Here is a 23,810-nt window from a genome sequence, read left to right as displayed (position 1 = left end):
GTCCGTGAGCCACGGAGAGCGGGCTGTCGCCTGGGCTTCACCCCACGGATCCCGGCTGCGGTTCCTCTCGGTCACAGGCTGCTTGGGTCTCCGCTCTTTGGAACGAGGACAACGAGAAGCTGAGAAGGGGAGGGGCCAGGCGGCGGCGCACCTGGCTCAGCGCACACTACAGCGCACAAGGACCCAGGTTCAAGCCCCTGGTCCCCGCCTGCAGGGGGGAAGCTTTGTGAGCGGTGAAGCAGGGCTGCAGGCGTCTCTCTGCCTCTCTCTCCCTACTTTCTCGATTTCTCTGTTTCTTATAAGTAAAACTTAAAAAATAAATAACTTGAAGAGAGAGAAGGCGGAGATAGAGGAGAGACCCGCACACCCGCTTCGCTGCTCGTGAATCTCCCCCCTGCAGGTGGGGCCGGTGGCTTGAAGCCGGGTCCTTGTGGCTGGTGACAGGCGTGCGCTCTGCTGTGAGTGAAGTGCTGGTGGGCTCAGCGGGTGGTGCTCTCACAGGGGCCACAGCCAGAGGGGTGAGCCACGCCCATGGGGCCCACAGTGACGCCACCTGCTGCACCCCTGGGGCACCTGCCTTCATCACGGAGCTTCAGCACAGAAGGCTCACGCAGAGGTGGGGGGTGCTGGAGGGGACGGCTAGAGCGGGCCTCCCCTCAGAGGTAGTCACTGCATGGCAGGCCATGAGGGGGCAGCGAGGGCCCAGGGCCAGTGGGGGGACCCTCAGGGGTCCAGGGCCAGTGGGGGTACCCTCAGGGGTCCAGGGCCAGTGGGGGGGACCATCAGGGGTCCAGGGCCAGCAGGGGGACCATCAGGGGTCCAAGGCCAGCGGGGGGACCCTCAGGGGTCCAGGGCCAGTGAGGGGACCCTCAGGGGTCCAGGGCCAGTGGGAGGGACCCTCAGGGGTCCAGGGCCAGTGGGAGGGACCATCAGGGGTCCAGGGCCAGTGGGGGGACCCTCAGGGGTCCAGGGCCAGTGTGGGGGACCCTCAGGGACCCAGAGCCAGTGGGGGGGACCATCAGGGGTCCAGGGCCAGTGGGGGGGCCCACAAGGGCCCAGGGCCAGTGGGGGGGACCCTCAGGGGTCCAGGGCCAGTGGGGGGACCCTCAGGGGCCCAGGGCCAGTGGGGGGACCCTCAGGGGTCCAGGGACAGTGGGGGGGACCCTCAGGGGTCCAGAGCCAGTGGGGGGGCCCTCAGGGGTCCAGGGCCAGTGGGGGGGACCCTCAGGGGTCCAGAGCCAGTGGGGGGGCCCTCAGGGGTCCAGGGCCAGTGGGGGGACCCTCAGGGTTCCAGGGCCAGTGGGGGGACCCTCAGGGGTCCAGGGCCAGTGGGGGGACCATCAGGAGTCCAGGGCCAGTGGGGGGACCATCAGGGGTCCAGGACCAGTGGGGGGGACCCTCAGGGGTCCAGGGCCAGTGGGGGGACCCTCAGGGGTCCAGGGCCAGTGGGGGGGACCCTCAGGGGTCCAGGGCCAGTGGGGGGACCATCAGAGGTCCAGGGCCAGTGGGGGGACCATCAGGGGTCCAGGGCCAGTGGAGGGACCATCAGGGGTCCAGGGCCAGTGGGGGGACCATCAGGGGTCCAGGGCCAGTGGGGGGACCATCAGGGGCCCAGGGCCAGTGGGGGGACCATCAGGGGTCCAAAGCCAGCGGGAGCCCCAGCAAGGGGGCCCAGGGCCAGGGGTGGGGGGGCCCTCAGCAGGGTGGGGGGGCCCACAGTGGGACATGCAGCCAAGCCCCTGCCCCCATTTCCAGAGACCACAGGGCAGACAGCAAGCAGTCCTCAGTTCTCCAGGAACTTTCAATGTAAACGCAGACTAGGTTACAGGAGAACAAGAGAACATGGAGTCCAAGCGGCACCTGAGGGGAGACGGCAGGTGTGCGCTGCTGAGCATGCTGGGAAGGCACTCGCCCGCGGTCCTACCTGGGTGGGGGCTGGGAGAAGCCGCTTCAAGGTCTGGAGAGGGCAGCAGGGCCTGAGCACACACACCCCCCAGCAGGACCCATGGTGTCACTGGGGCAACCACCATCCTCTGTCCCTCCCCCCCCCCCCCCCGCAGATGGTGAGCAGCGTTGGGGCTGAGCCCAGCCGTCTGGTGCACATACACCCCGAAAAGAGTCCCTGAACGCAGCGAGCACGGAGCATGGGGGTCGTCCACAGGCATCCAGGTCAGCACCACGGTCACAGAGGGCTGAGGTCATACAGGCTGAGGTCACAGAGATCCGAGGTCACACAGGCCAAGGTCACAGAGATCCGAGGTCACACAGGGCCGAGGTCATACAGGGCCAAGGTCACACAGGCCAAGGTCACAGAGGGCTGAGGTCACACAGGCTGAGGTCACACAGGCCCGAGATCACACAGGCCCGAGATCACACAGGCCAAGGTCACACAGGCCAAGGTCACAGAGGGCCGAGGTCACACAGGCTGAGGTCACAGAGAGTGGAGGTCACACAGGCCCAAGGTCATATAGGCCAAGGTCAAACAGGTCACAGAGGGCCGAGGTCACACCAGCTGAGGGCTGCCCTCACCCTTGCTGGGGGCCCTGACCACGCCACTTGTGGCTATCCGTTCACTGTGACAGTTCCCACGGCTCCAAGCCCTAATGATTCAGCTCCTGTGAACTGTGGAGACTCACTCACTCCAACGCGCAACATGGCAGGACGGTTCAGGGATCCTCACGGCAGCCTGGATGTGAGAGCACTTGACAGCTGAGCTTGAATCCCCAGGGTCTAGGAAGGACTAGACCTTGGCTTCTCACCACCTTAAATTCAGGCTTCATTCATGTAACAGGGGCATACAGCAAGAAGAGACGTCTTCTGGGCGTGGGTGTGGGCCAGCAGGAGGGAGACTGAGCACAGTGAGGTCTGGGGGTGTCGGGGGTGCTCACGCCCTGAGGGGAGCACGGGAGGCTCTGTGGGGTGCTCTGCCAGAGTCCAGGGTGCAAAGACGGCTCTAGCTTTGTGAGGTCCCTCTGTGCTTAAAGGCACAAGTGGCAATGTAACAGCGGAAGAAGTTAAGGCATCCACATATCAGACAATTAACTTATAAACACTTGAAATCACAAATCTCTTACAAAACACTTGTGCAATAAAAAAAAAAAAAAAAAATCATTCCCCGAACGGGAGACAGACAGATCAAAGTAGTTAAGCGTCTCTTAACGGCACGTTAGCGGGAGAGGCAGGTTGCAGACTGAGGCCTGGACTCTAAACTCCTGACTGCACGCCACCCGGCTCTTCAGCCCTGAGATGGAAGAGCCTGTGTCGGGGCCCTGAACAGACCCCGCACCCGGGCAGTGGGGCGTCAGGCCGTGGGCACAGTCCGGCGTCCTCTGCTCTGGCCCGGCCAGGCACAGCAGCCAGGGCTTCTCCGGGCCGGCCCGCCACCCCCTCGCCTGGGGTTCTGTCGTGAAGGGAGGCGGCTGGGACTCGGACTCGCGGGACGGGCCCTCTGAGGATGTGGTTGCTATGACAGTGTGGCTGAGGCGATAATTCCAAGGATCCCAAGCGAATAATGACACAAATAAGAAGGAAGGTCGTTCTGCAAGGTAAGGAGAACAGTGATCTTCTGCAAGGCATGGAGGGAAGGTTCCAGAGAAGGCCCCCTGGAGCCGGTCAGAACCCAAGCCCACAGCCAAGGGAGGCCCGAGAGAGGGGTGGAGAGGGGGACCAGAGCGGACCTTCAGGGCACAGCACAGCTGGCTGCATCCTAGCTGCTGCAGGTCCCGAGGGGAGGGGACACGGGTCTGCCGGCCACCTGGCCTGTGGGCACTTCCTGTCCCCACCCACATCGCACATCTCTCTGAAGCTGGGGCTGACTGTGCCTGTCTGGGATCTACCTCTGTCTTTCTTCCGTCTTCTTTCCTCCTTTCCATCCATCTACTTATAGAAAACACTTGGGGCCAGGCGGTGGCGCACCTGGTTAAGCACACACACTACAGTGTGCAAGGACCTGGGTTCAAGCCCCCGGTTCCCATCTGCAGGGGGAAAGCTTCACAAGTGGTGAAGCAGGGCTGCAGGTGTCTCTCTGTCTCTCTCCATCTCTGTCTCCCCTTCCCCCTCAATTTCTCTGCCTCTATCCAATAATAAATAAATAAAGTTTTTTCAAAACACCGGGGATCGGACGGTGGCGCAGTGGGTTAAGCGCATGTGGCGCAAAGCGCAGGGACCGGCGTAAGGATCCCGGTTCAAGCCCCCGGCTCCCCACCTGCAGGGGAGTCGCTTCACAGGCAGTGAAGCAGGTCTGCAGGTGTCTGTCTTTCTCTCCTCCTCTCTGCCTTCCCCTCCTCTCTCCATTTCTCTCTGTCCTATCCAACAACGAACAACATCAACAATGGCAATAATAATAACCACAACGAGGCTACAACAACAAGGGCAACAAAAAGGGGGAAAAATGGCCTCCAGGAGCGGTGGATTCATGGTGCAGGCACCGAGCCCGGCATGACCCTGGAGAAAAAAAAAACAAAAACCTAGGGAGTCAGGCGGTAGCGCAGCAGGTTAAGCACACATGGCGGAAAGTGCAAGGACCGGCATAAGGATACCGGTTCGAGCCCCCAGCTCCCCACCTGCACTGGAGTCGCTTCACAGGCAGTGACGCAGGTCTGCGGGTGTCTCTTTCTCTCCCCACTCTGTCTTCCCCTCCTCTCTCCATTTCTCTCTGTCCTATCCAACGACAACGACATCAATAACAACAATAACTACAACAATAAAAAGATCAACAAAAGGGAAAAATAAATAAATAAACATAAAAAAAAAGAAACAGGGGAGTCGGGCGGTAGCGCAGCGGGTTAAGCGCAGGTGGCGCAAAGCACAAGGACCGGCATGAGGATCCCGGTTCGAACCCCGGCTCCCCACCTGCAGGGGAGTCGCTTCACAGGCAGTGAAGCAGGTCTGCAGGTGTCTGTCTTTCTCTCCTCCCCTCTGTCTTCCCCTCCTCTCTCCATTTCTCTCTGTCCTATCCAACAACGACGACAACAATAAAAAAACAACAAGGGCAACAAAAGGGAATAAATAAATAAAATAAATATTAAAAAAAAAATTTGAAAAAAAAGAAACAGAAAACACCTGCAGTCCTACTTCACTGTTATGAAGCTTCCCCCCTACAGGGGCCTGGGGGCTTGAACCTGGGTCCTCGTGCCCGGGAACGTGTGCGCCCCATGTGTGTATGTGTGTGCTACCCCCAGATCCACCTCTTTCTACACTGAGGCTTGGCGCACCTGTGCAGAGCTCAGCCAGCCACCCTCACCCTCTCCCCAGGGCCGGATGGTGTGGGGCACCGACACACTCCAGGCAGGGCTGCCTGTCCTCAGGACCCGTCTCCCCGGTGGCGGCAGGCACACGTGGGCCCTGGGAGCCCAGGCTTCAGCAGTGCCAGCAGGCAGGGGCCCTCGGTCCCATCAGAGGGCTGCAGCCGGGGCGAGTCAGGGGCTGGAACACAGCCTTGGGCACGCAACCTCCAGGGGCTGTGCATGGCCCTCAGCACAGGCGGGAGGACAGGGCACCCTGAGGTCGTGAGTCAGGGCTCACAGGTGGGCCTGTCTCCACAGTGAGCTTCACCGGATACGGTCCTGCCACGCCCGGGAAGCCTGGCGGGGACTCCCTGGGGACTAAGAGGGTGACACTGGGAACGGTGGCTGCAGAGAGGGAACAGGCGGGCGTGGGGGTGGGACACACACTCACAGCGGCTCCTGTAGTGTCACTTGCCAGCTGACAGCCCGATGATGAGAGCCAGCAAGGCCACCAGCACCACAGACACCACCACGATGACCCACTTTTTCTGTCAGAGAGAATCAGGCTGGTTTGGGGGACTTGAGGGGGTCAGTGGTAGTTAGTGGGGATTCGTGGGGGCCTTACAGGGATCAGTGATGGCTGTCACGGGGTCGGGGGTCTGAGGGGCTTGTGGTGGGGTCAGGGGCATCAGTGGGGTCTGGGGGGGCCTGGGGGTCTTGTGCAGGAGGTATCTGCTCTCAAGTCTGAGCTGCATGGCGTGTCCTGAAGTCTTTTTTGTGTTTGCCTCCAGGGTCATTGCTGGGGCTCAGTGCCTGCACCATGAATCCACTGCCCCCTTTTTGCCATTGTTGTTGCTGTTGCTATTGTTATCACTGTCGTTGTTGTTGCTGTCGTTGGACAGGACAGAGAGAAACGGAGAGAGGAGGGGAGACAGAGAGGGGGAGAGAAAGACAGACACCTGCAGACCTGCTTCACCGCCTGGGAAGCGACTCCCCTGCAGGTGGGGAGCCGGGGGCTCGAACTGAGATCCTTGCACGGGTCCTTGCGCTTCACATTATGTGCGCTTAGCCTGCTGCACCACCGCCCGGCCCTGCATGTCCTCAATTCTCAGACAGTGCTTGGTTCTCAAAGGCTGACTTTAAGCGTGAGCTCAGGAAGACACTGGATCACTGGGGTGACAGCCCAGCCCTCGCACTGAAGGAAGCTCCAGAGCTACGGCCTTTTTCACTCTCTGGCTAAAAGTCAGCAAATATTCTGTCTTGGAAAACATGGGTCTAAGAAGTTCTTGTCTAGTGGTCCGGGAGGTGGCGCAGTGGTAAAGCTTTGGACTCTCAAGCATGAGGTCCCGAGTTTGATCCCGGGCAGCACATGTGGCAGAGTGATGTCTGGTTCTTTCTCTCTCCTCCTATCTTTCTCATAAATAAATTTAAAAATCTTGGGGAAAAAAAAAAAGAAGTACGTGTCTGCGGGTGAGGCGGTAGCCCAGCAGGTTGAGTGCACACCTGACCACGTGCAAGGCCGTCTGCAGGGGGAGCTTCCCAGGGGTGGAGCAGGTCTGCAGGCGTCTCTCCTTCTCTCTCTCCTATCCCCCTTCCTCTCTCGATTTCTCTCTGACTTGTTGAATAATATAGGAGAAAAAAGGGAGTCAGGCAGTGGCGCAGCAGGTTAAGCGCAGGTGGTGCAAAGTGCAAGGCCTGGCTTAAACCCCGGTTTGAGCCCCCGGCTCCCCACCTGCAGGGGAGTCGCTTCACAGGCGGTGAAGCAGGTCTGCAGGTGTCTGTCTTTCTCTCCCCCTCTCTGTCTTCCCCTCCTCTCTCCATTTCTCTCTGTCCTATCCAACAACTACAACAATAACTACAACAACAAACAACAAGGGCAACAAAAGGGAAAATAAATAAATGATAGGAGAAAAAAAAAAAGGGGGGGGGGAAATGGCCGCTGAGAGCGGTGGATTTGTAGCGCCAGCACAGAGCCACAGAGATAACCCTAGAGGCAAAAACAACAAACAAAAACTAAAGTTCTCCTTGCAACACCTTGTAAGGCAGCTCAACACCAATACATGAGGACTTGAAACCCAGCAAAGAAGGACCCCTGGCCCCTGACCCCTGACCCCTGGCCTCTGACCCACCCTCCTGGCTTTGCTCTGGTATCTGATGGCCTTCTTGGTCTCCTCTTTAGCTCGCACCACGTAGTCCTCCGCACTCGAGACGTTCTTCTCTATGTTGTTGATCATGTCGCCCTTCAGACAAGACTTTCCAAAGTCAGAAGGCAGGTCCCAGGCTCACGAAGCCTCCCCCTCCCGACCCCACAACCACAACACCCAGGCCAACACCAGGCCCCCACACACCCCACAACACCCACCCCAGGACCCCCACACCCCACTACCCCCTACCCCAGGCTTAAACAGACGCCACAACCCCAAACCCCAGGCCCCCACACACCCCACAACACCCACCCCAGGACCCCCACGCCCCACAACCCCCTACCCCAGGCTTAAACAGACGCCACAACCCCAAACCCCAGGCCCCCACACACCCCACAACACCCACCCCAGGACCCCCATGCCCCACAACCCTCACCCCAGGCTTAAACAGACCCCACAACCCCAAACCCCAGGCCCCCACACACCCCACAACCCCCACCCCAGGCTCACACAGAACCCCCCCACCCCCACCCCAGGCCCACACAGACCCCCACCCCCACCCCAGGCCCACACAGACCCCCACCCCCACCCCAGGCCCACACAGACCCCCACCCCCACCCCAGGCCCACACAGACCCCCACCCCCACCCCAGGCCCACACAGACCCCCACCCTCACCCCAGGCTCACACAGACCCCCACCCCCACCCCAGGCCCACACAGACCCCCACCCCCACCCCAGGCTCACACAGACCCCCACCCCCACCCCAGGCCGACACAGACCCCCACCCTCACCCCAGGCTCACACAGACCCCCAGGTGGCCCCTGCCCACACTCACCTGCGTCTCCACAAACATGGCCAAGTCCACAAACATGTCGTGCAGCTCCCGGATGCTGGTCTCCAGCTTCATGATGTCCTTGTGGCGAGACTCGATCTCGTTGAGTGCTTGCCTGGTGATCTGTGAGTCTGATATGATCTTTGAGAAGCCAGGGGGGTGCCGTGAGCACCAGGTGTGTGTGTGGGGTGTGTCCAGGCACAGGGCCTCCCGCTCACACTCACATCGGAAGTGAAGATGGAGGGGTTCCCGCTCTCCAGCATTCCCTCCAGCTCATCGTTGGTGGTGGTCCTGCCGGCTGAAAGGACAGCAGAGCTCACCGCGAGGCGGGGCGGGGGCTCCTGTGTGAGAGTGACGCCTGTCTGCCGGCTGCCCTGCCCTTCCTTCCCCTCCTTCCCCCCTCCCTCTCTCTCCATGAAGGGGAGAGGTGGATCACACATGCAGAAGGCCCAAGGCCCTGGTGCCACAAAAAAAGCAAGAAACCCCATGCTAGATGCCTTTCTTTTTAAGATTTTTTTAAACATTTATTCCCTTTTGTTGCCCTCGTTATAGTTAATATTGATGTTGTTGTTGTTGGATAGGACAAAGAGAAATGGAGAGAGGAGGGAAGACAGAGAGGGGGAGAGAAAGACAGACACCTGCAGACCTGCTTCACCGCCTGTGAAGCGACTCCCCTGCAGGTGGGGAGCCGGGGGCTCGAACCAGGATCCTTATGCCAGTCTTTGTGCTTTGCGCCACCTGCGCTTAACCCGCTGCGCTCCTGCCCGACTCCCTACTCCTTCTTTTCAGACTAATTTTAGAAATGAGGGAGACAGCACAGGGGCTCTGCAAAATACTCTCCTGCCTGAGGCTCTGAGGTCCCAGGTTCAATCCCCAGCACCACCATCAGCCAGCCAGAGCTGAGCAGAGCTCTGGTCTCTATCTTTCTTAATAAAATAAAATATTTTATTAAATATCAAAAATAAATTTTTCAAAAAATAAAAACTTCAGTTCAGCAAGAGCAAGGCCACAACAGCCGTTGCTCTGGTGGGCAAGCTGTGAGGTGCCTGCCTTCAGCACTGGCTCCCCAGCTGCCTTTCCACGTGTTTGTCCTGGCCAGCCTTACGACGGGGAGAGAAATAAACGCAAGAACGAGATCCAAAGACACTCATGAGAAGCCTATTGGGCTGGGTCAGACAGCTCCTCAGCGTGAGAGAAAGTCTTTACAGCCTGCTGGCCCCTGGGCGCCCTGGGCTCACGGTGGGCGGGCAGGAGCACGAGGACACTGGGACGGGCTGCTGCCCTGGGGCTCTGGCCCCTGCCCTGCCCGCCTGCCAGTGGCTGCCCTGAGCCCGAACGCTCTTCAGAGAGGACGTTCCAAGGGGGAGTCTGAGTCGCTGCTTTTCATGATCTGTGTCACAGGAGGGAGCAGGCCAGACAGAAGAGCCTCTCATCATCTCAGTATTACGTCATGTGACTGTCCCCAGCAGCCGGCCGCTGACAGATGGAGACACCGCTCAGCACCCACCGGGCATCCACAGTCAAGCAGGGCTGGGGGGACAGATGTGGCGAGGACAGGCCTGTGGCTCCAGGTGGGACAAGCGGGGCTGTGGGCACCGTGGAGACGCTCTGACCCAGGAGGGTGCTGGTGCCACGGCTAAGTGTCATCGAGGGTGACATCAGTCATCTGAACGCCACCTTGGTGTCTGCATCCCCGGTGGGCCTCTCAGAGCTGAACAAACCAGCTGTTGGTCGTTTTTATGTTTTTATTGCCACCGGGGTTATCACTGAGGCTTGATGCCGGTGTTGTGACCGCAGTACCCCCAGAGAGAGACAACTTGAGGGGGGAGAGGGGGAGAAAGAGAGACACCTGCAGCCCTGCTCCACCTCTGGGGAAGCTTCCTCCCTGCGAGTGGGGGCAGCAGCTGGAACCCGGGTCCTGTGCGTGGTACACTCACTGGGTACCCCACAGCTCGGCTTTGTCAAGTGGGCACAGAGGGAGGCCCAGCCCGCCGCCCCCCACCCCCACTGCAGACATGGGGTGGACAGAGGGTGTGCCCTGGCCAGCAGAAGCTGAGAGCCCAGAGGACAGGCCAGAACGGGACAGAGGCGGGGCTCTGGAGGGGAGGTGTGGGGGTGCAGGGGTCTCGGGGACTCACTGATCTCCAGCTGCCGCTGGATGCGGCCTTTGCTCCGCTCCCGGAAGACTGCCTGCACCTCGCTGTAGGTCGTCATGACTTCCACGAACTTCCTGGACAGCACCGCGTGCTGCCGGCAGAGACCCAGGTCACCACGTGGGCGCTGCCCCTCGGACCCGCGGGCCTGGGTCGCCGTCACCCTGCCCCGTGGTGAGTCAGAGCTGGCCCGCAGGAAGGAAGTCTGGGGACCTGCGTGTGTCTGGTCTGAAGGGGAGGGTCACAGGGCGGGGACTCGAGCGTGGGAAGGCGCGCAGGCCTGCCCCCCACACCTCCACCCCAGAGGCCCGCGCACCTGGGTTCTTCGGATGCGCAGGTCCGCGGACGCCCAAGCACCTTCATCCTGACTGCAGCTCTGCTCGATGGCTGTGCAGACAGAGGGAGGCGTGCCCAGCCAGGCGAGCCGCCCCGACCCCCATCTGTGAATTTCTTCAAAACACCAGCCCAGAGTGACCGGAGTGACCCGGGGAGAGTCACCTAGAGGCAGCGGGTTCAGCAGGCCGGTGGACAGGAAAGGCCTTGCAGAGAGACGCACGGACAGAGCCCACAGCTGCAGCAAGGACATGCAACACTCACACAACCATGGAGCAAAATCTGATCTTAAAAAAAAACACTGGGGGGGAGTCAGGCTGTAGCGCAGCGGGTTACGCGCAGGTGGCGCAAAGCACAAGGACCGGCATAAGGATCCCGGTTCGAGCCCCCGGCTCCCCACCTGCAGGGGAGTCGCTTCACAGGCAGTGAAGCAGGGCTGCAGGTGTCTGTCTTTCTCTCCCCCTCTCTGTCTTCCCCTCCTCTCTCCGTTTCTCTCTGTCCAACAATGACGACAATAATAACTACAACAATAAAACAACAAGGGCAACAAAAGGGAATAAATAAATAAAATAAATATTAAAAAAAAAAAACACTGGGGCCAGGTGGCAGTGCACTTAGTAGAGCACACACATTATCTATGGGGCAACAGGACCCGGGTTCGAGCGCCCAGTCCCCAGCTGCAGGGGGAAGATTCACGAGACGTGAAGCAGGGCTGCGGGTGTCTCTCTCTGTCTCTCTCCCTCTGCACCACTTCCTTCTCGATCTCTCTGTCTCCTTTCCTCCTCCCTTCCCAAATTCTATATCATTAAAAAAACAGAAAAGAAAAGATATGGGAGTCGGGCGGTGGTGCAGCAGGCTAAGCGCGGGTGGCACAAAGCACAAGGACCAGCGTAAGGATCCTGGTTCGAGCCCCTGGCTCCCCACTTGCAGGGGAGTCACTTCAAAGGTGGCGAAGCAGGTCTGCAGGTGTCTGTCTTTCTCTCCCCCTCTCTGTCTCCCCTCCTCTCTCCATTTCTCTCTGTCCTATCCAACAACAACGACATCAATAACTACAATAATAACTACAACAACAATAAAAACAACAAGGGCAACAAAAGAGAATAAATAAATAAATATTTTTAAAAAGAAAAGAAAAGATATAAATGCCCACCGGGAGTGGTGGAGTCGCTGTGCAGACACCAAGCTCCAGCGATAACCCTGGTGACAAGAAAGAGGGAAGCAAAGAGAGAAAAGAGCCTGAGTAGAAAAGGTTGAGAGAGCAACGAGGGCAACAAAAGAGAAAATAAATAAAAAAGAAAAAGAACAAGAAAAGGCTGAGAAAGATGGACAGGCAGGCGGCTGGCACACAGTCAGAGTGGGGTCAGCGCTCAGGGCCGGGTAGAGTGGGGTCAGCGCTCAGGGCCGGGTAGAGTGGAGTCAGCGCTCAGGGCCGGGTAGAGTGGGGTCAGCGCTCAGGGCCGGGTAGAGTGGGGTCAGCGCTCAGGGCCGGGTAGAGTGGGGTCAGTGCTCCGGGCCGGGTAGAGTGGGGTCAGTGCTCAGGGCCGGGTAGAGTGGGGTCAGTGCTCAGGGCCGGGTAGAGTGGGTAGATACCAGTTGGCCATGTTTACACATCCATGCCCTGCACACCAGCCCCAGACAAGGCGCCTGAACTCAGCCCTGGGGTTCGCAATGACATGCCCTTCTGAGTCTTGGGGACAGTCTTGGTCTCGGCCCCAGGGAGTCAGCGGTGAAGAGTCTGGACCCGGCCACGCTCGTGGGGGTGGGGGGAGGCCACTATTCCAAGGGTGCGGGAGCCATCGCTGGACAGTGCTTACACCCTGACGCTCGAGAGCCGGGGAAGCGGCGGTGGCGGGCAGAAAGGGCCCGAGAACTCACACTTGAGCTTGGCTCGGACCTTGCTGGCCGTCTTCTTGATTTCCTTGTTGAGATCCTCGAGCTCTTCTTTGATCTCTTTAAAATGGAAAGGGTGTCCTGAGCTACCCTGCCAACACCGCCGTCCAGCTCGCTGTGAGTGGAACAGCGTCCCGGCCGATGTGTCGGCGTGTTCCACAAGGACAGCTCTTGGCCCTACAGGCCCGGGTGGCGGCGCACCTGCATGAGCGCACACGTTACTATGCACAAGGGTCCGGGTTCCAGCCCTGCCGCCAACTGGGGGGAAGTTTCAGAAGTGGTGAAGCATCGCACCAAAGTAAGACTCTGGGGTGGGTGGGTGGGTGGGGAGAATACAGGTCCATGAAGGATGGTAAATGACATAGTGGGGGTTGTATTGTTAAATGGGAAACTGGGAAATGATATGCATGTACAAACTACTGTATTTACTGTTGAATGTAAAACACTAATTCCCCAATAAAAATTTTAAAAATTTTTAAAAAAAGAAGTGGTGAAGCAGGGCTGTGGGTGACTCTCTGTCTCTCTGTCTCTCCATCTCCCCTCCCACTTGATTTCTCTCTGTTCTATCAAGTAAGATAAATAAAGTTTAAACTCAGGACCATGGGGTGGGGAGCAGATCCCTGGGCGCCCCCAAACCCAAGTCCACCCAAGCAGACGGGGCTGCCTTAATAAGGCGCCTGGGAGGGGGCACATCTGAGTCAGAGGGTCGAAGGGTGTGTGGCAGCAGTGCACTGGACTTGCATGTCTGAGGCCCCAGAAGTCCCTTGGCACCACCCTGTGCCACACGCGCATCAGCAGTGTTCTGGCATCTCTCTGGAGCCCTTTCTCATGAAGATGAGTGTAGATATGTCGTTAAAGTTAAAGACTTAGACGGCTGGGGCCAGGTGATGGCGCACCCCGCTACACACACATATTCCCAAGCACAAGGCGCCCGCTCCCCTCCTGCAGGGGGTGCTTCAGGAGCAGTGAGGCAGCTCTGCAGGGAACTACCTTTCCCTCTACCTCCCTGTCCTCTCTCAATTTCTCTCTATCAAATAAAACAACAGAAAAAAAATTTAATGGCCACCAGGAGCAGTGGATTCATAGTGCCAGAACCAAGCCCCAGCAACAACCCAGCAAAGAAAAGGAAAAAAAGGCTTAAATGGGTGCAGTGGGAGAGCTCCGGACTTGTGAGCACAGGCCCTCTCTCTCACTCCTTGTGTCTGAATATATATTTTAAAAGCATATATTCTATTTTAATGAAAGGGAGAGAGATCTAGAGAAACACACAGAGCCCAGAGCACTACACAGCTCTGGTTGATGGTGGTGCTGGGGATTGAACCTGGGCCTCAGGTACGAAAGTCTTTTTGCAGAACCATCATGCCGTCTCTCTAGCCTAATAAGATGAACTTTACAGAAATGGTTGATAAGAGCCCATTTTCATAGCTACAGGACTCAGTCCTCCCCCAGTGCCTAGGGCTGGACTCTGACTAGACTCTGGGCTAGCAGAGGCCCGAGTCCGGTCAGCATCAGCCGTGCCAAGCGCGGTCCTCTGTCCCCTCTCCTCACGCTGATGAGAATAAAGCCCGGGCTGTGTGGTTACTCAGAGCCCTGGGGACACCGGCATCCCCGGCTCCACAGCTGGGAAGCCTTTCCCAGCCGCAGGGCCCAGGGGTGTGCGCCAGGCCCTAGACCGAGGCTGCCCCCAGCCCGACTGTGAGGACCGTGCTGCCAGGCCCAGGCCCGGAGAGAGCCAGCCAAGCTGGATGGACAGACTTCCTGCACAGCCAAGCACTTACTTCCTTCCGGGTTTGGTGCCGAGAGGATGATGCTGTGGCTCTTCTTGACATCCTCCACACACTGGGCTATGTTAGCAATGCCACGCCTAATGCCTTCCACCTGCGGGTGCGGCAGCCTGAGGCAGTGGGCCGGAGCCTGGAGCGTGGGGCAGAGGGCAGAGCCCAGGGCAGAGGCCAGGGCCTGGAGCCCAGAGGGCAGAGGCCAGAGGGCAGAGCCCTGAGGGCAGAGGGCAGAATCCCAGAGGGCAGAGGCCAGAGCCTGGATCCCAGAGGGCAGAGGGCAGAGCCCGGAAGGCAGAGGGCAGAGGGCAGAGCCTGGAGGGTAGAAGGCAGAGCCCAGAGGGCAGAAGGCAGAGCCCAGAAGGCAGAGGGCAGAGCCTGGAGGGCAGAAGGCAGAGCCCAGAGGGCAGAGGGCAGAGCCCGGAAGGCAGAGGGCAGAGGGCAGAGCCTGGAGGGCAGAGGGCAGAGCCCAGAGCCTGGAGGCCAGAGCCCAGAGTCCAAGCTCCAGCACATGCGCTCTGGCCCTCCCTCAACAAACAGCAATGCCCACAGAGTGGACCCACAGGGAGGGCGAGCCCAGCAGCCGGTCTCACCTGATGGAAGAAGTCATCCAGACTGTGGTCCTTTTCCACAGCCACCACAATGTCCCCGTCATCGTCCTTCCTGCACTGAAACCAGAATGGAGACATCTAGATCATTCCTCTTTAATTGGACAGGACAGAAAGAAATTGAAATGGAAGAGGCACAGAGAGACAGAGAGACACCTGCAGCCCCGTTGCTGAAGCTTCGCACTGCAGGTGGGGACCAGGGCTTGAACCCAGATCCTTGCTCACAGTAGTGTGTGCGCTCCGCCAGACACGGCCTCTGTTTACATTCTAAACTCACATATCTATGTGGCTACAAACAGGCTTGAAAGACAAATGCAGCTTGCCACCTGTGAGCTGTCCACTAGCTTGGGCCACAACGACCAGGGTACGAGCCCTAGATCTGAACGATTGGTGGCAGGTACCTACGGCCTGGGGACATGACTTCTAAAAACATTACGGGCTGTGCCATCTGGGGCTGGTCACACTACAGCCCTCACACTGAGGGGACAAGGCCACACCACAGTCCTCACACTGAGGGGACAATGGACACACCACAGTCCTCACACTGAGGGGACAATGGCCACACCACAGCCCTCACACTGAGGGGACAAGGCCACACCACAGCCCTCACACTGAGGGGACAAGGCCACACCACAGTCCTCACACTGAGGGGACAAGGCCACACCACAGCCCTCACACTGAGGGGACAAGGCCACACCACAGTCCTCACACTGAGGGGACAAGGCCACACCACAGCCCTCACACTGAGGGGACAAGGCCACACCACAGTCCTCACACTGAGGGGACAAGGCCACACCACAGTCCTCACACTGAGGGGACAAGGCCACACCACAGTCCTCACACTGAGGGGACAAGGCCACACCACAGTCCTCACACTGAGGGGACAAGGCCACACCACAGTCCTCACACTGAGGGGACAAGGCCACACCACAGCCCTCACACTGAGGGGACAAGGCCACACCACAGCCCTCACACTGAGGGGACAAGGCCACACCACAGCCCTCACACTGAGGGGACAAGGCCACACCACAGCCCTCACACTGAGGGGACAAGGCCACACCACAGCCCTCACACTGAGGGGACAAGGCCACACCACAGCCATCACACTGAGGGGACAAGGCCACATCACAGTCCTCACACTGAGGGGCCATGGCCATATCACAGCCCTCACACTGAGGGGCCATGGCCACACCACAGTCCTCACACTGAGGGGACAAGGCCACACCACAGTCCTCACACTGAGGGGCCATGGCCACACCACAGCTCTCACACTGAGGGGACAAGGCCACACCACAGCCCTCACACTGAGGGGCCAAGGCCACACCACAGTCCTCACACTGAAGGGACAAGGCCACATCACAGTCCTCACACTGAGGGGTCATGGCCACACCACAGCCCTCACACTGAGGGGACAAGGCCACACCACAGCCCTCACACTGAGGGGCCATGGCCACACCACAGCCCTCACACTGAGGGGACAAGGCCACACCACGTTCCTCACACTGAGGGGCCATGGCCACACCACAGCCCTCACACTGAGGGGCCTTGGCCATATCACAGCCCTCACACTGAGGGGCCATGGCCACACCACAGTCCTCACACTAAGGGGACAAGGCCACACCACGGTCCTCACACTGAGGGGACAAGGCCACACCACAGCCCTCACACTGAGGGGCCATGGCCACATCACAGCCCTCACACTGAGGGGCCATGGCCACACCACAGCCCTTACACTGAGGGGCCAAGGCCACACCACAGCCCTCACACTGAGGGGCCATGGCCACATCACAGTCCTCACACTGAGGGGCCATGGCCACACCACAGCCCTCACACTGAGGGGACAAGGCCACACCACAGCCCTCACACTGAGGGGACAAGGCCACACCACAGCCCTCACACTGAGGGGCCATGGCCACACCACAGCCCTCACACTGAGGGGACAAGGCCACACCACAGCCCTCACACTGAGGGGACAAGGCCACACCACAGCCCTCACACTGAGGGGACAAGGCCACACCACAGCCCTCACACTGAGGGACCAAGGCCACACCACAGCCCTCACACTGAGGGGACAATGGACACACCACAGCCCTCACACTGAGGGACCATGGCCACATCACAGTCCTCACACTGAGGGACCATGGCCACACCACAGCCCTCACACTGAGGGGACAAGGCCACATCACAGTCCTCACACTGAGGGGACAAGGCCACATCACGGTCCTCACACTGAGGGGACAAGGCCACACCACGGTCCTCACACTGAGGGGACAAGGCCACATCACGGTCCTCACACTGAGGGGACAAGGCCACATCACGGTCCTCACACTGAGGGGACAAGGCCACATCACGGTCCTCACACTGAAGGGACAAGGCCACACCACGGTCCTCACACTGAGGGACCATGGCCACATCACAGTCCTCACACTGAGGGGACAAGGCCACACCACAGTCCTCACACTGAGGGGCCATGGCCATATCACAGCCCTCACACTGAGGGGCCATGGCCACACCACAGCCCTCACACTGAGGGGACAAGGCCACACCACGGTCCTCACACTGAGGGGACAAGGCCACACCACAGCCCTCACACTGAGGGGCCTTGGCCATATCACAGCCCTCACACTGAGGGACCATGGCCACACCACAGCCCTCACACTGAGGGACCATGGACACATCACAGTCCTCACACTGAAGGACCATGGACACATCACAGTCCTCACACTGAGGGACCATGGCCACATCACGGTCCTCACACTGAAGGGACAAGGCCACACCACGGTCCTCACACTGAAGGGACAAGGCCACACCACGGTCCTCACACTGAGGGGACAAGGCCACACCACAGTCCTCACACTGAGGGGACAAGGCCACACCACAGTCCTCACACTGAGGGGACAAGGCCACACCACAGCCCTCACACTGAGGGGACAAGGCCACACCACAGCCCTCACACTGAGGTGGATGGTGCAGCTAGTTACCGTGTGCAAGGACCTGGGCTCAGCAGCGGCTCCCCACCTGCCGGCGGAAGCTTCCTGAGTGGTGAAGCAGGGCTGTGGGTATCCCTGTCTCTCGCCCTGTCTCCCCCTTCTCTTCTCAGTCTCTCTGCCTCTATCTGATAATAAGTAGATGATTAAAGGCCGCCAGGAGCAGTGGAGTCTCCTGGCGGAAAACAAAAAGGCTTACAGCTGAAATCCAAAACTCCAAGGCAGCTCGGCCCTCAGCGACACAAGGGGACCAGCTCTGGGTGTTCCTGCGCGTCCGGCCCACTTGGGGTCCCAGACGCCACTGGAAGCGTCTGCCCACTGCGGCTCCCTGACCTCCTGCCCAGAACAATCTAACCGGGGCACCTGCGGCCTCTGCCCGGGCGGGCGGGCGGGCGGGCGGGCGGGCACCTCTGCTTAGGAGTTGGGCGCGCAGATAAGCTCGGAGGAGGCTGCGGCTGGGAGATAGAGGGGCGGGATCCTGGCCGACCCTGAGTCCAGGCTGGGCTGGGGCAGGAGGGTGGTGGCTGGTGCCCTCCACACAGGGCGCTGCCCCCCCACGCCCGGCCCCTCCCTGACGGGCACCTAGTGGGAAGAGGACGCCGCCCGCTCCCCCATACGCCCAGGGGAGGAGGACAGCACCCGCTTGCCCTGGTGCTGAAGCCCTGCCCACACCTCCAGGTGCCCCAGGCTCCCCAGAGGGGACGGTAAAGAGAGGACGACCCGCCCACGCCAAGGGCAGAGCCCCCGGAGGCAGGAGCTCCACCAAGACCCTTCCCTCCAGGCCGCAGCCCAGGACGGCCACCACCCTTCCCCGGAGGGGCACAGCAAGGCCAAGGGTGCCCGCTGCCCGGCAGGAAGAGGCCTCTCCTCAGACAGATGGACGGGGGTCGGCTGAGGACCGCAGGCAGGGGGAGGCGGAGGGGCATCCAGGAGGAGCCAGGGAACCTTCCGGCAGGGCCGAGGAGGTGGCAGGGAGTGGGGTCAGGCCGGGGCCGGTGAGGACGCCAGCGTCTGGCCACAGACAGCCCGCTCCGGCCAGACGACCCCGCAGAGATGTGGGCGAGCCCAGGGAGCTCAAGTGGCAGGACGCGGTGAGCAAGCCAGCAGGCTCTGAACGGTGAGGACACGGCCGTGGGCCAGGAGCTGCTCAGTCCGGAAGCTTCTGTGAGCGCCCCACATTACGGCGCACGAAGACCCGGGTTCAAGCCCCTGCCCCCACCTGCAGAGGGAAACTCCACGAGCCGTGAAGTGGTGAAGCAGGTGCCTCTCTGTCTCCCCTTCCCTCTCAATTGCTCTCTGTCCTATAAAGTGAAATAAAGTAAAAATAAGTAACAATGTCCTACAAGTCTTCTTATTGTTTATTTACTGGATGGAGACAGAGAGAACTTGAGAAGGGAAGGGGAGGTGGAGAGGGTCTCACCACTTGTGAAGTTTCCCCTGCCCCCCTGCAGGTGGGGACCAAAGGCTTGAACCCGGGTCCTCGTGCACCGTGACACGTGTGCCCTACCGGGTGCACCACCGCCCGGCCCCCTCCGGAAGTCTCCTGCCGGCAAGCCTGAGAGTCTCCCGTCCACACCGTGCCGGTCGCCTGCTTTCAGAAGGTCCGGAAAGGCTCTCCTGTGACTCCTCGCCGTTCAGCCCCGTGGACCGCCCTGTGGGCCTCTCCCTCCGGCCCTGCCGGGAGACCGCGGCGACCACTCGCGCTGCCTGACCACAGACCCGGTGGCCAGAAACGGCTTCTCGTCCCCAGTAGCCCCTCTGCCGCCAAGCAGCCGTGGGGTGGGCGGGCGTCTGGCCCTGCCCCACGCCACCAAGGGGCACCTGGCAGCCGTCGAGGGTGGCCGTGCCTGGGCCTCAAGGGCCTGCGCTGCCGGGAAGCAGAGGCCGGTCCGCTCAGGGCCATCGGCGGGCGGGCGGGCGGCCGGGCGGGCGGCCGGGGACGGTCAGCCGCTCTGAGGGCCGCCCGGGAGGCCCCGCATCCTGACAGCGGGCAGCTTCGTATCTGCCGGCTTCGCGGGGGCCACACTGCACCGGTCCCCTTGGGGAGGCCGCACAGCCAAGAAGCAGCAGGCCCCGGGCGGGCTCTGGCCGCGTGTCCCAGCCGAGGGCCGCCGTGGCGCACAGGGACACGGGCGGAGGTGGAGAAGAGGCTCCTGGGGGCCCGCCTCGCCGTGTGCTCGCGGCCTGGCTCAGGGGACACGGGGAGGAGCGCAGGACCAGCACCGGGCGCCAGAGGCCAGGGCGGCGGGGGGCACACCGCTGCAGCCTGCGTGGGGCGCCCCCACGAGGTGCCGGGGCGGGTCCCCCACCCGGTGAGCCGCCTCCCGCCGTTTCTAGAGAGGAGCGTGTCGGTGGGGCACACAGTGGTGCCCCTGGTCGAGCACGAGGTCCCGGGTTCAAGCCCCCGGTCCCCGCCTGCAGGGGGAGAGCTTCACGAACGGTGAAGTGGGGCTGCACGGGTCTCTGCAAGCCCCCTCCTCTCTATCTCCCCCTCCTCTTGATGCCTCTCTGCCTCTACCCAAAATAAAAGACAAAACAAAACAAAATGCATCACGGTTGACCCCGCCAGCCTGGAATGTTGCCACGAGCCTGGCGCCCCCAGTGCCCCTGGGGTGTGACCCACAGGACGTCGCCTTTAGCACACTGACACGGCCACACCTGCCCTTCCAACACCACTGCTCCTCCTGCGCCAGGCAGCAGACACCCCAGCCTCCACCCCTGCAGGTGGGCTTGCTGCAGACACCCCCACCCTCCACCCCTGCAGGTGGGCTCGCTGCAGACACCCCCAGCCTCCATCCCTGCAGGTGGGCTCACTGCAGACACCCCCACCCAGCCCTGCAGGTGGGCTCGCTGCAGACACCCCTACCCCCCACCCCTGCAGGTGGGCTCACTGCAGACACCCCCAGCCTCCACCCCTGCAGGTGGACTCGTTGCAGACACCCCCCACCCTCCACCCCTGCAGGTGGGCTCGCTGCAGACACCCCCACCCTCCACCCCTGCAGGTGGGCTCGCTGCAGACACCCCCTCGGTTAGGTACTGGGATGAGGATGGTGGGCCCCATGGCTGGGTGGTCAACTCACTCTGGGGACATGGGTGAGTCAGGTGTGGGGACATGGGTGCCAAGGTGGAGGGGGGACCGGCAGTCCTAGGACTGGAAAGGGGGCGTCCTGGGAGTCACAGCAGGGACAAGTATGACCCAGAACCCCTCAGGGGACGAGGCCAGCCCTGGACATAAGGGGACAGTCCCTGGACAAAGGGACAGTGCTGGACAGAGGGACAGAGAGGACAAGTGCCGGACAGAGGGACAGTCCCTGGACAGAGGGACAGTGCCGGACAGAGGGACAGTCCCTGGACAGAGGGACAGTGCCGGACAGAGGGACGCCGGACAGAGGGACAGTGCTGGACAGAGGGACAGTCCCTGGACAGAGGGACAGTGCTGGACAGAGGGACAGTGCTGGACAGAGGGACAGTCCCTGGACAGAGGGACAGTGCCGGACAGAGGGACAGTAATGGACTGAGGGACAGTGCTGGACAGAGAGACAGTGCTGGACAGAGGGACAGTCCCTGGACAGAGGGACAGTCCCTGGACAGGGGGACAATGCCGGACAGAGGGATAGTGCTTGACAGAGGGACAGTGCTGGACAGAGGGACAGTCCCTGGACAGAGGGACAGTGCTGGACAGAGGGACAGTCCCTGGACTGAGGGACAGTGCTGGACAGAGAGACAGTGCTGGACAGAGGGACAGTCCCTGGACAGAGGGACAATGCCGGACAGAGGGATAGTGCTTGACAGAGGGACAGTGCCGGACAGAGGGACAGTGCAGGACAGAGGGACAGTGCCGCACAGAGGGACAGTGCCGCACAGAGGGACAGTCCCTGGACAGAGGGACAGTGCCGGACAGAGGGGACAGTGCCGGACAGAGGGACAGTGCCGGACAGAGGGACAGTGCCGGACAGAGGGACAGTGCCGCACAGAGGGACAGTGCAGGACAGAGGGACAGTGCCGCACAGAGGGACAGTGCCGGACAGAGGGACAGTGCCGGACAGAGGGACAGTGCCGGACAGAGGGACAGCGCTGGGATCTGGCTCCCCGGTGGGTTGAGGGAAGGGCAGCCGGTGCCTCAGTCTCCCCAGCCGGCCGCACAGGGGCTGGACCCCCGCCCTCCCCGCACCCGCTCGCCCGCGCCCGGCCCCCCAGCCCCCCGTCGGCTCACCGCCGTCAGGTCCGGCAGCCGGTCCCGCATCCTCTTGGACCCGCTGCTCCGCCGCCCAGGCCGCCGCCGCTGCCAGGCAACCGGGTGCGCTCTGCGCGTGCGCGGGCGGGCTCCTGCGGGCAAGCCGGGGGCGGGGCCAAGCGGGGCGGGGCCAAGCGGGGCGGTGGCTCGATGGGCGTGGCCAAGTGGGGACTGGGGCTCGGTGGGCGGGGCCTCGGGGCGGGGCCGCGCAGGGCGTGCTGTGTGGGCGGGGCGTGCTGTGTGGGCGGGGCGTGCTGTGGGCGGGGCGTGCTGTGGGCGGGCCCGAGCGGGGCGGCGGGAGCGGCCACTTCCGCTCTGCGGGCTGGGCTACCCGCGTGTCTGCAGCCGCCCAGTGACGGCCGCATGCAGGCTGCCCGCTGCTGCCCCTCTGCTCTGCTGGGCAGCGGGGGCCCCTGGCAGCGCTCTGGTGCAGAGAAGGTGCTGCAGGGGCCAGGCGGTGGTACTCCTGGTTGCGTGCACCTGTTCCCAGGAGAAGGACCCGGGTTCGAGCCCACCTGGAAGAGGGAAGTTTCACGAGCGGTGAAGCAGGCCTGCAGGTCTCTCTGCCTCTCTCCCTGTTTCCCCCGCCCCTCTCAATGTCTTTGTCTCTGTGAAATAAAATGTAAACGAAACATTTAAAGAGAGAGGGTGCAGCACCCCACGGGGGCCACCCTCCCTACCGACAGCAGCTGCACCCTGGGAGCCCCCCAAGGAGCCAGGGTGCCGCATGCGGGACGGACTCCCGCCCCATCCGGCCAGGGTCGGCCGTGTGTGGGCCCCGGGCTGAGCCACTGAGCAGGGTCCGGGTGGACCCGGGTGGTCCCGGGCATTGGGGAGGCTGTGCTGTGGGTCACAGAGCTGTGCTGTCTCACTTCCTTAACCTGGAGAGTGAAGCCTGGGCCTTGCCAGGTGTGGCTGCCGAGTGACCGCCCCAGCCTGAGTCCTTTTTCTTTCAAAGAAAAGGACAGACAGACAGACAGACAGAGACACCACAGCAGAGCTCCCACGAGGTGCCAGGCATCTGGTAGCAAGCCTGTGCTTCACCGAGATCTGGCCTGTCCTCTAGAGCTGGAGAGGAAAGAGAGAGGGAGAGAGAGAGAGAGAGACAGACCCCACGCCTCCTCCCGTGGAGTTCTCTTGCTCTGCCTGCTGCTCTGGGGCCGCGCCGACTGCTCAGCTCCCTCCCGGCCTGAGAAATGGAGAAGACAGACAGAGCCCGGCAGCCCCACAGCTATGCCGGGTGCAGCCCCGCTGTGCTGAAGAAAGCTTTGGTGTCGCTGTCGCTCCCCTCTGCCTCTGTCTCACTCTCAACATGGAGCAGTTCTTCTTCTAGCGTCTGCCCTTCTTCCGTAGCCAGTCAACAGCGTCAGGTTGAGCCTGATGTCAAGTTTCGAGACCTCCTTTGAATCTGGAGAGGTGGCAGTGAAGTCTGCTGACAAAAGAAGAGGAAGAAAAAACGGTGCAGGAACCTTGCTGGGTTCAAACGTCCATGCCTCTGTCCACCTGAGGGGCAGGGGGTGGACACACAGACACCCTGGCCTGCCACTCACCTGTGCCCTCCTCCCTCTTCAGCCAGTGAAGAAGCAGGTTCACACTCAGTCCCTGGCACTACTACAATAAGAGCT

General features: G+C 61.2%; 1 protein-coding gene across 5 annotated transcripts; it reads right to left on the bottom strand.

The window, feature by feature from the left end:
* Positions 1-1,783: 1,783 nt before the first annotated feature.
* On the bottom strand, positions 1,784-22,285 carry STX2 (syntaxin 2). 5 transcript variants are annotated; one of them, XM_060192784.1, is made up of 12 exons: positions 22,165-22,233; positions 14,950-15,019; positions 14,357-14,456; positions 12,564-12,638; positions 11,282-11,885; positions 10,672-10,989; positions 10,341-10,449; positions 8,427-8,500; positions 8,206-8,343; positions 7,355-7,465; positions 5,677-5,773; positions 1,784-3,538 (listed from the first exon to the last, which is right to left on the bottom strand). In XM_060192784.1, exons 6-11 carry the CDS (start codon positions 10,939-10,941, stop codon positions 5,693-5,695), a joined length of 783 nt encoding a protein of 260 aa, XP_060048767.1. In that variant the 5' UTR covers positions 10,942-10,989; positions 11,282-11,885; positions 12,564-12,638; positions 14,357-14,456; positions 14,950-15,019; positions 22,165-22,233; the 3' UTR covers positions 1,784-3,538; positions 5,677-5,692. The 5 variants fall into 5 exon arrangements, with proteins under 5 accessions (XP_060048767.1, XP_060048763.1, XP_060048764.1 ...); XM_060192780.1 differs by lacking the exon at positions 11,282-11,885 and having other exon boundaries at positions 10,672-10,742; positions 14,357-14,492; positions 14,950-15,024; positions 22,165-22,285; XM_060192781.1 differs by lacking the exon at positions 11,282-11,885 and having other exon boundaries at positions 10,672-10,742; positions 14,950-15,024; positions 22,165-22,285.
* Positions 22,286-23,810: the final 1,525 nt, after the last annotated feature.

This window comes from Erinaceus europaeus, chromosome 6, assembly GCF_950295315.1.
Source record: "Erinaceus europaeus chromosome 6, mEriEur2.1, whole genome shotgun sequence".
Classification (NCBI taxonomy): Eukaryota; Metazoa; Chordata; class Mammalia; order Eulipotyphla; family Erinaceidae; genus Erinaceus; species Erinaceus europaeus.
This window is presented reverse-complemented; position numbering and strand designations above follow the sequence as displayed.

Coding starts and splice junctions, on each gene's coding strand:
- STX2 (XM_060192780.1), bottom strand. CDS start 22,194: ATGCGGGACCGGCTGCCGGACCTGACGGCG. Junction 15,025..22,164: donor GGCTGCCGGACCTGACGGCG/GTGAGCCGACGG, acceptor TTCTGGTTTCAG/TGCAGGAAGGACGATGACGG. Junction 12,639..14,356: donor GGCACCAAACCCGGAAGGAA/GTAAGTGCTTGG, acceptor TCCATTTTAAAG/AGATCAAAGAAGAGCTCGAG.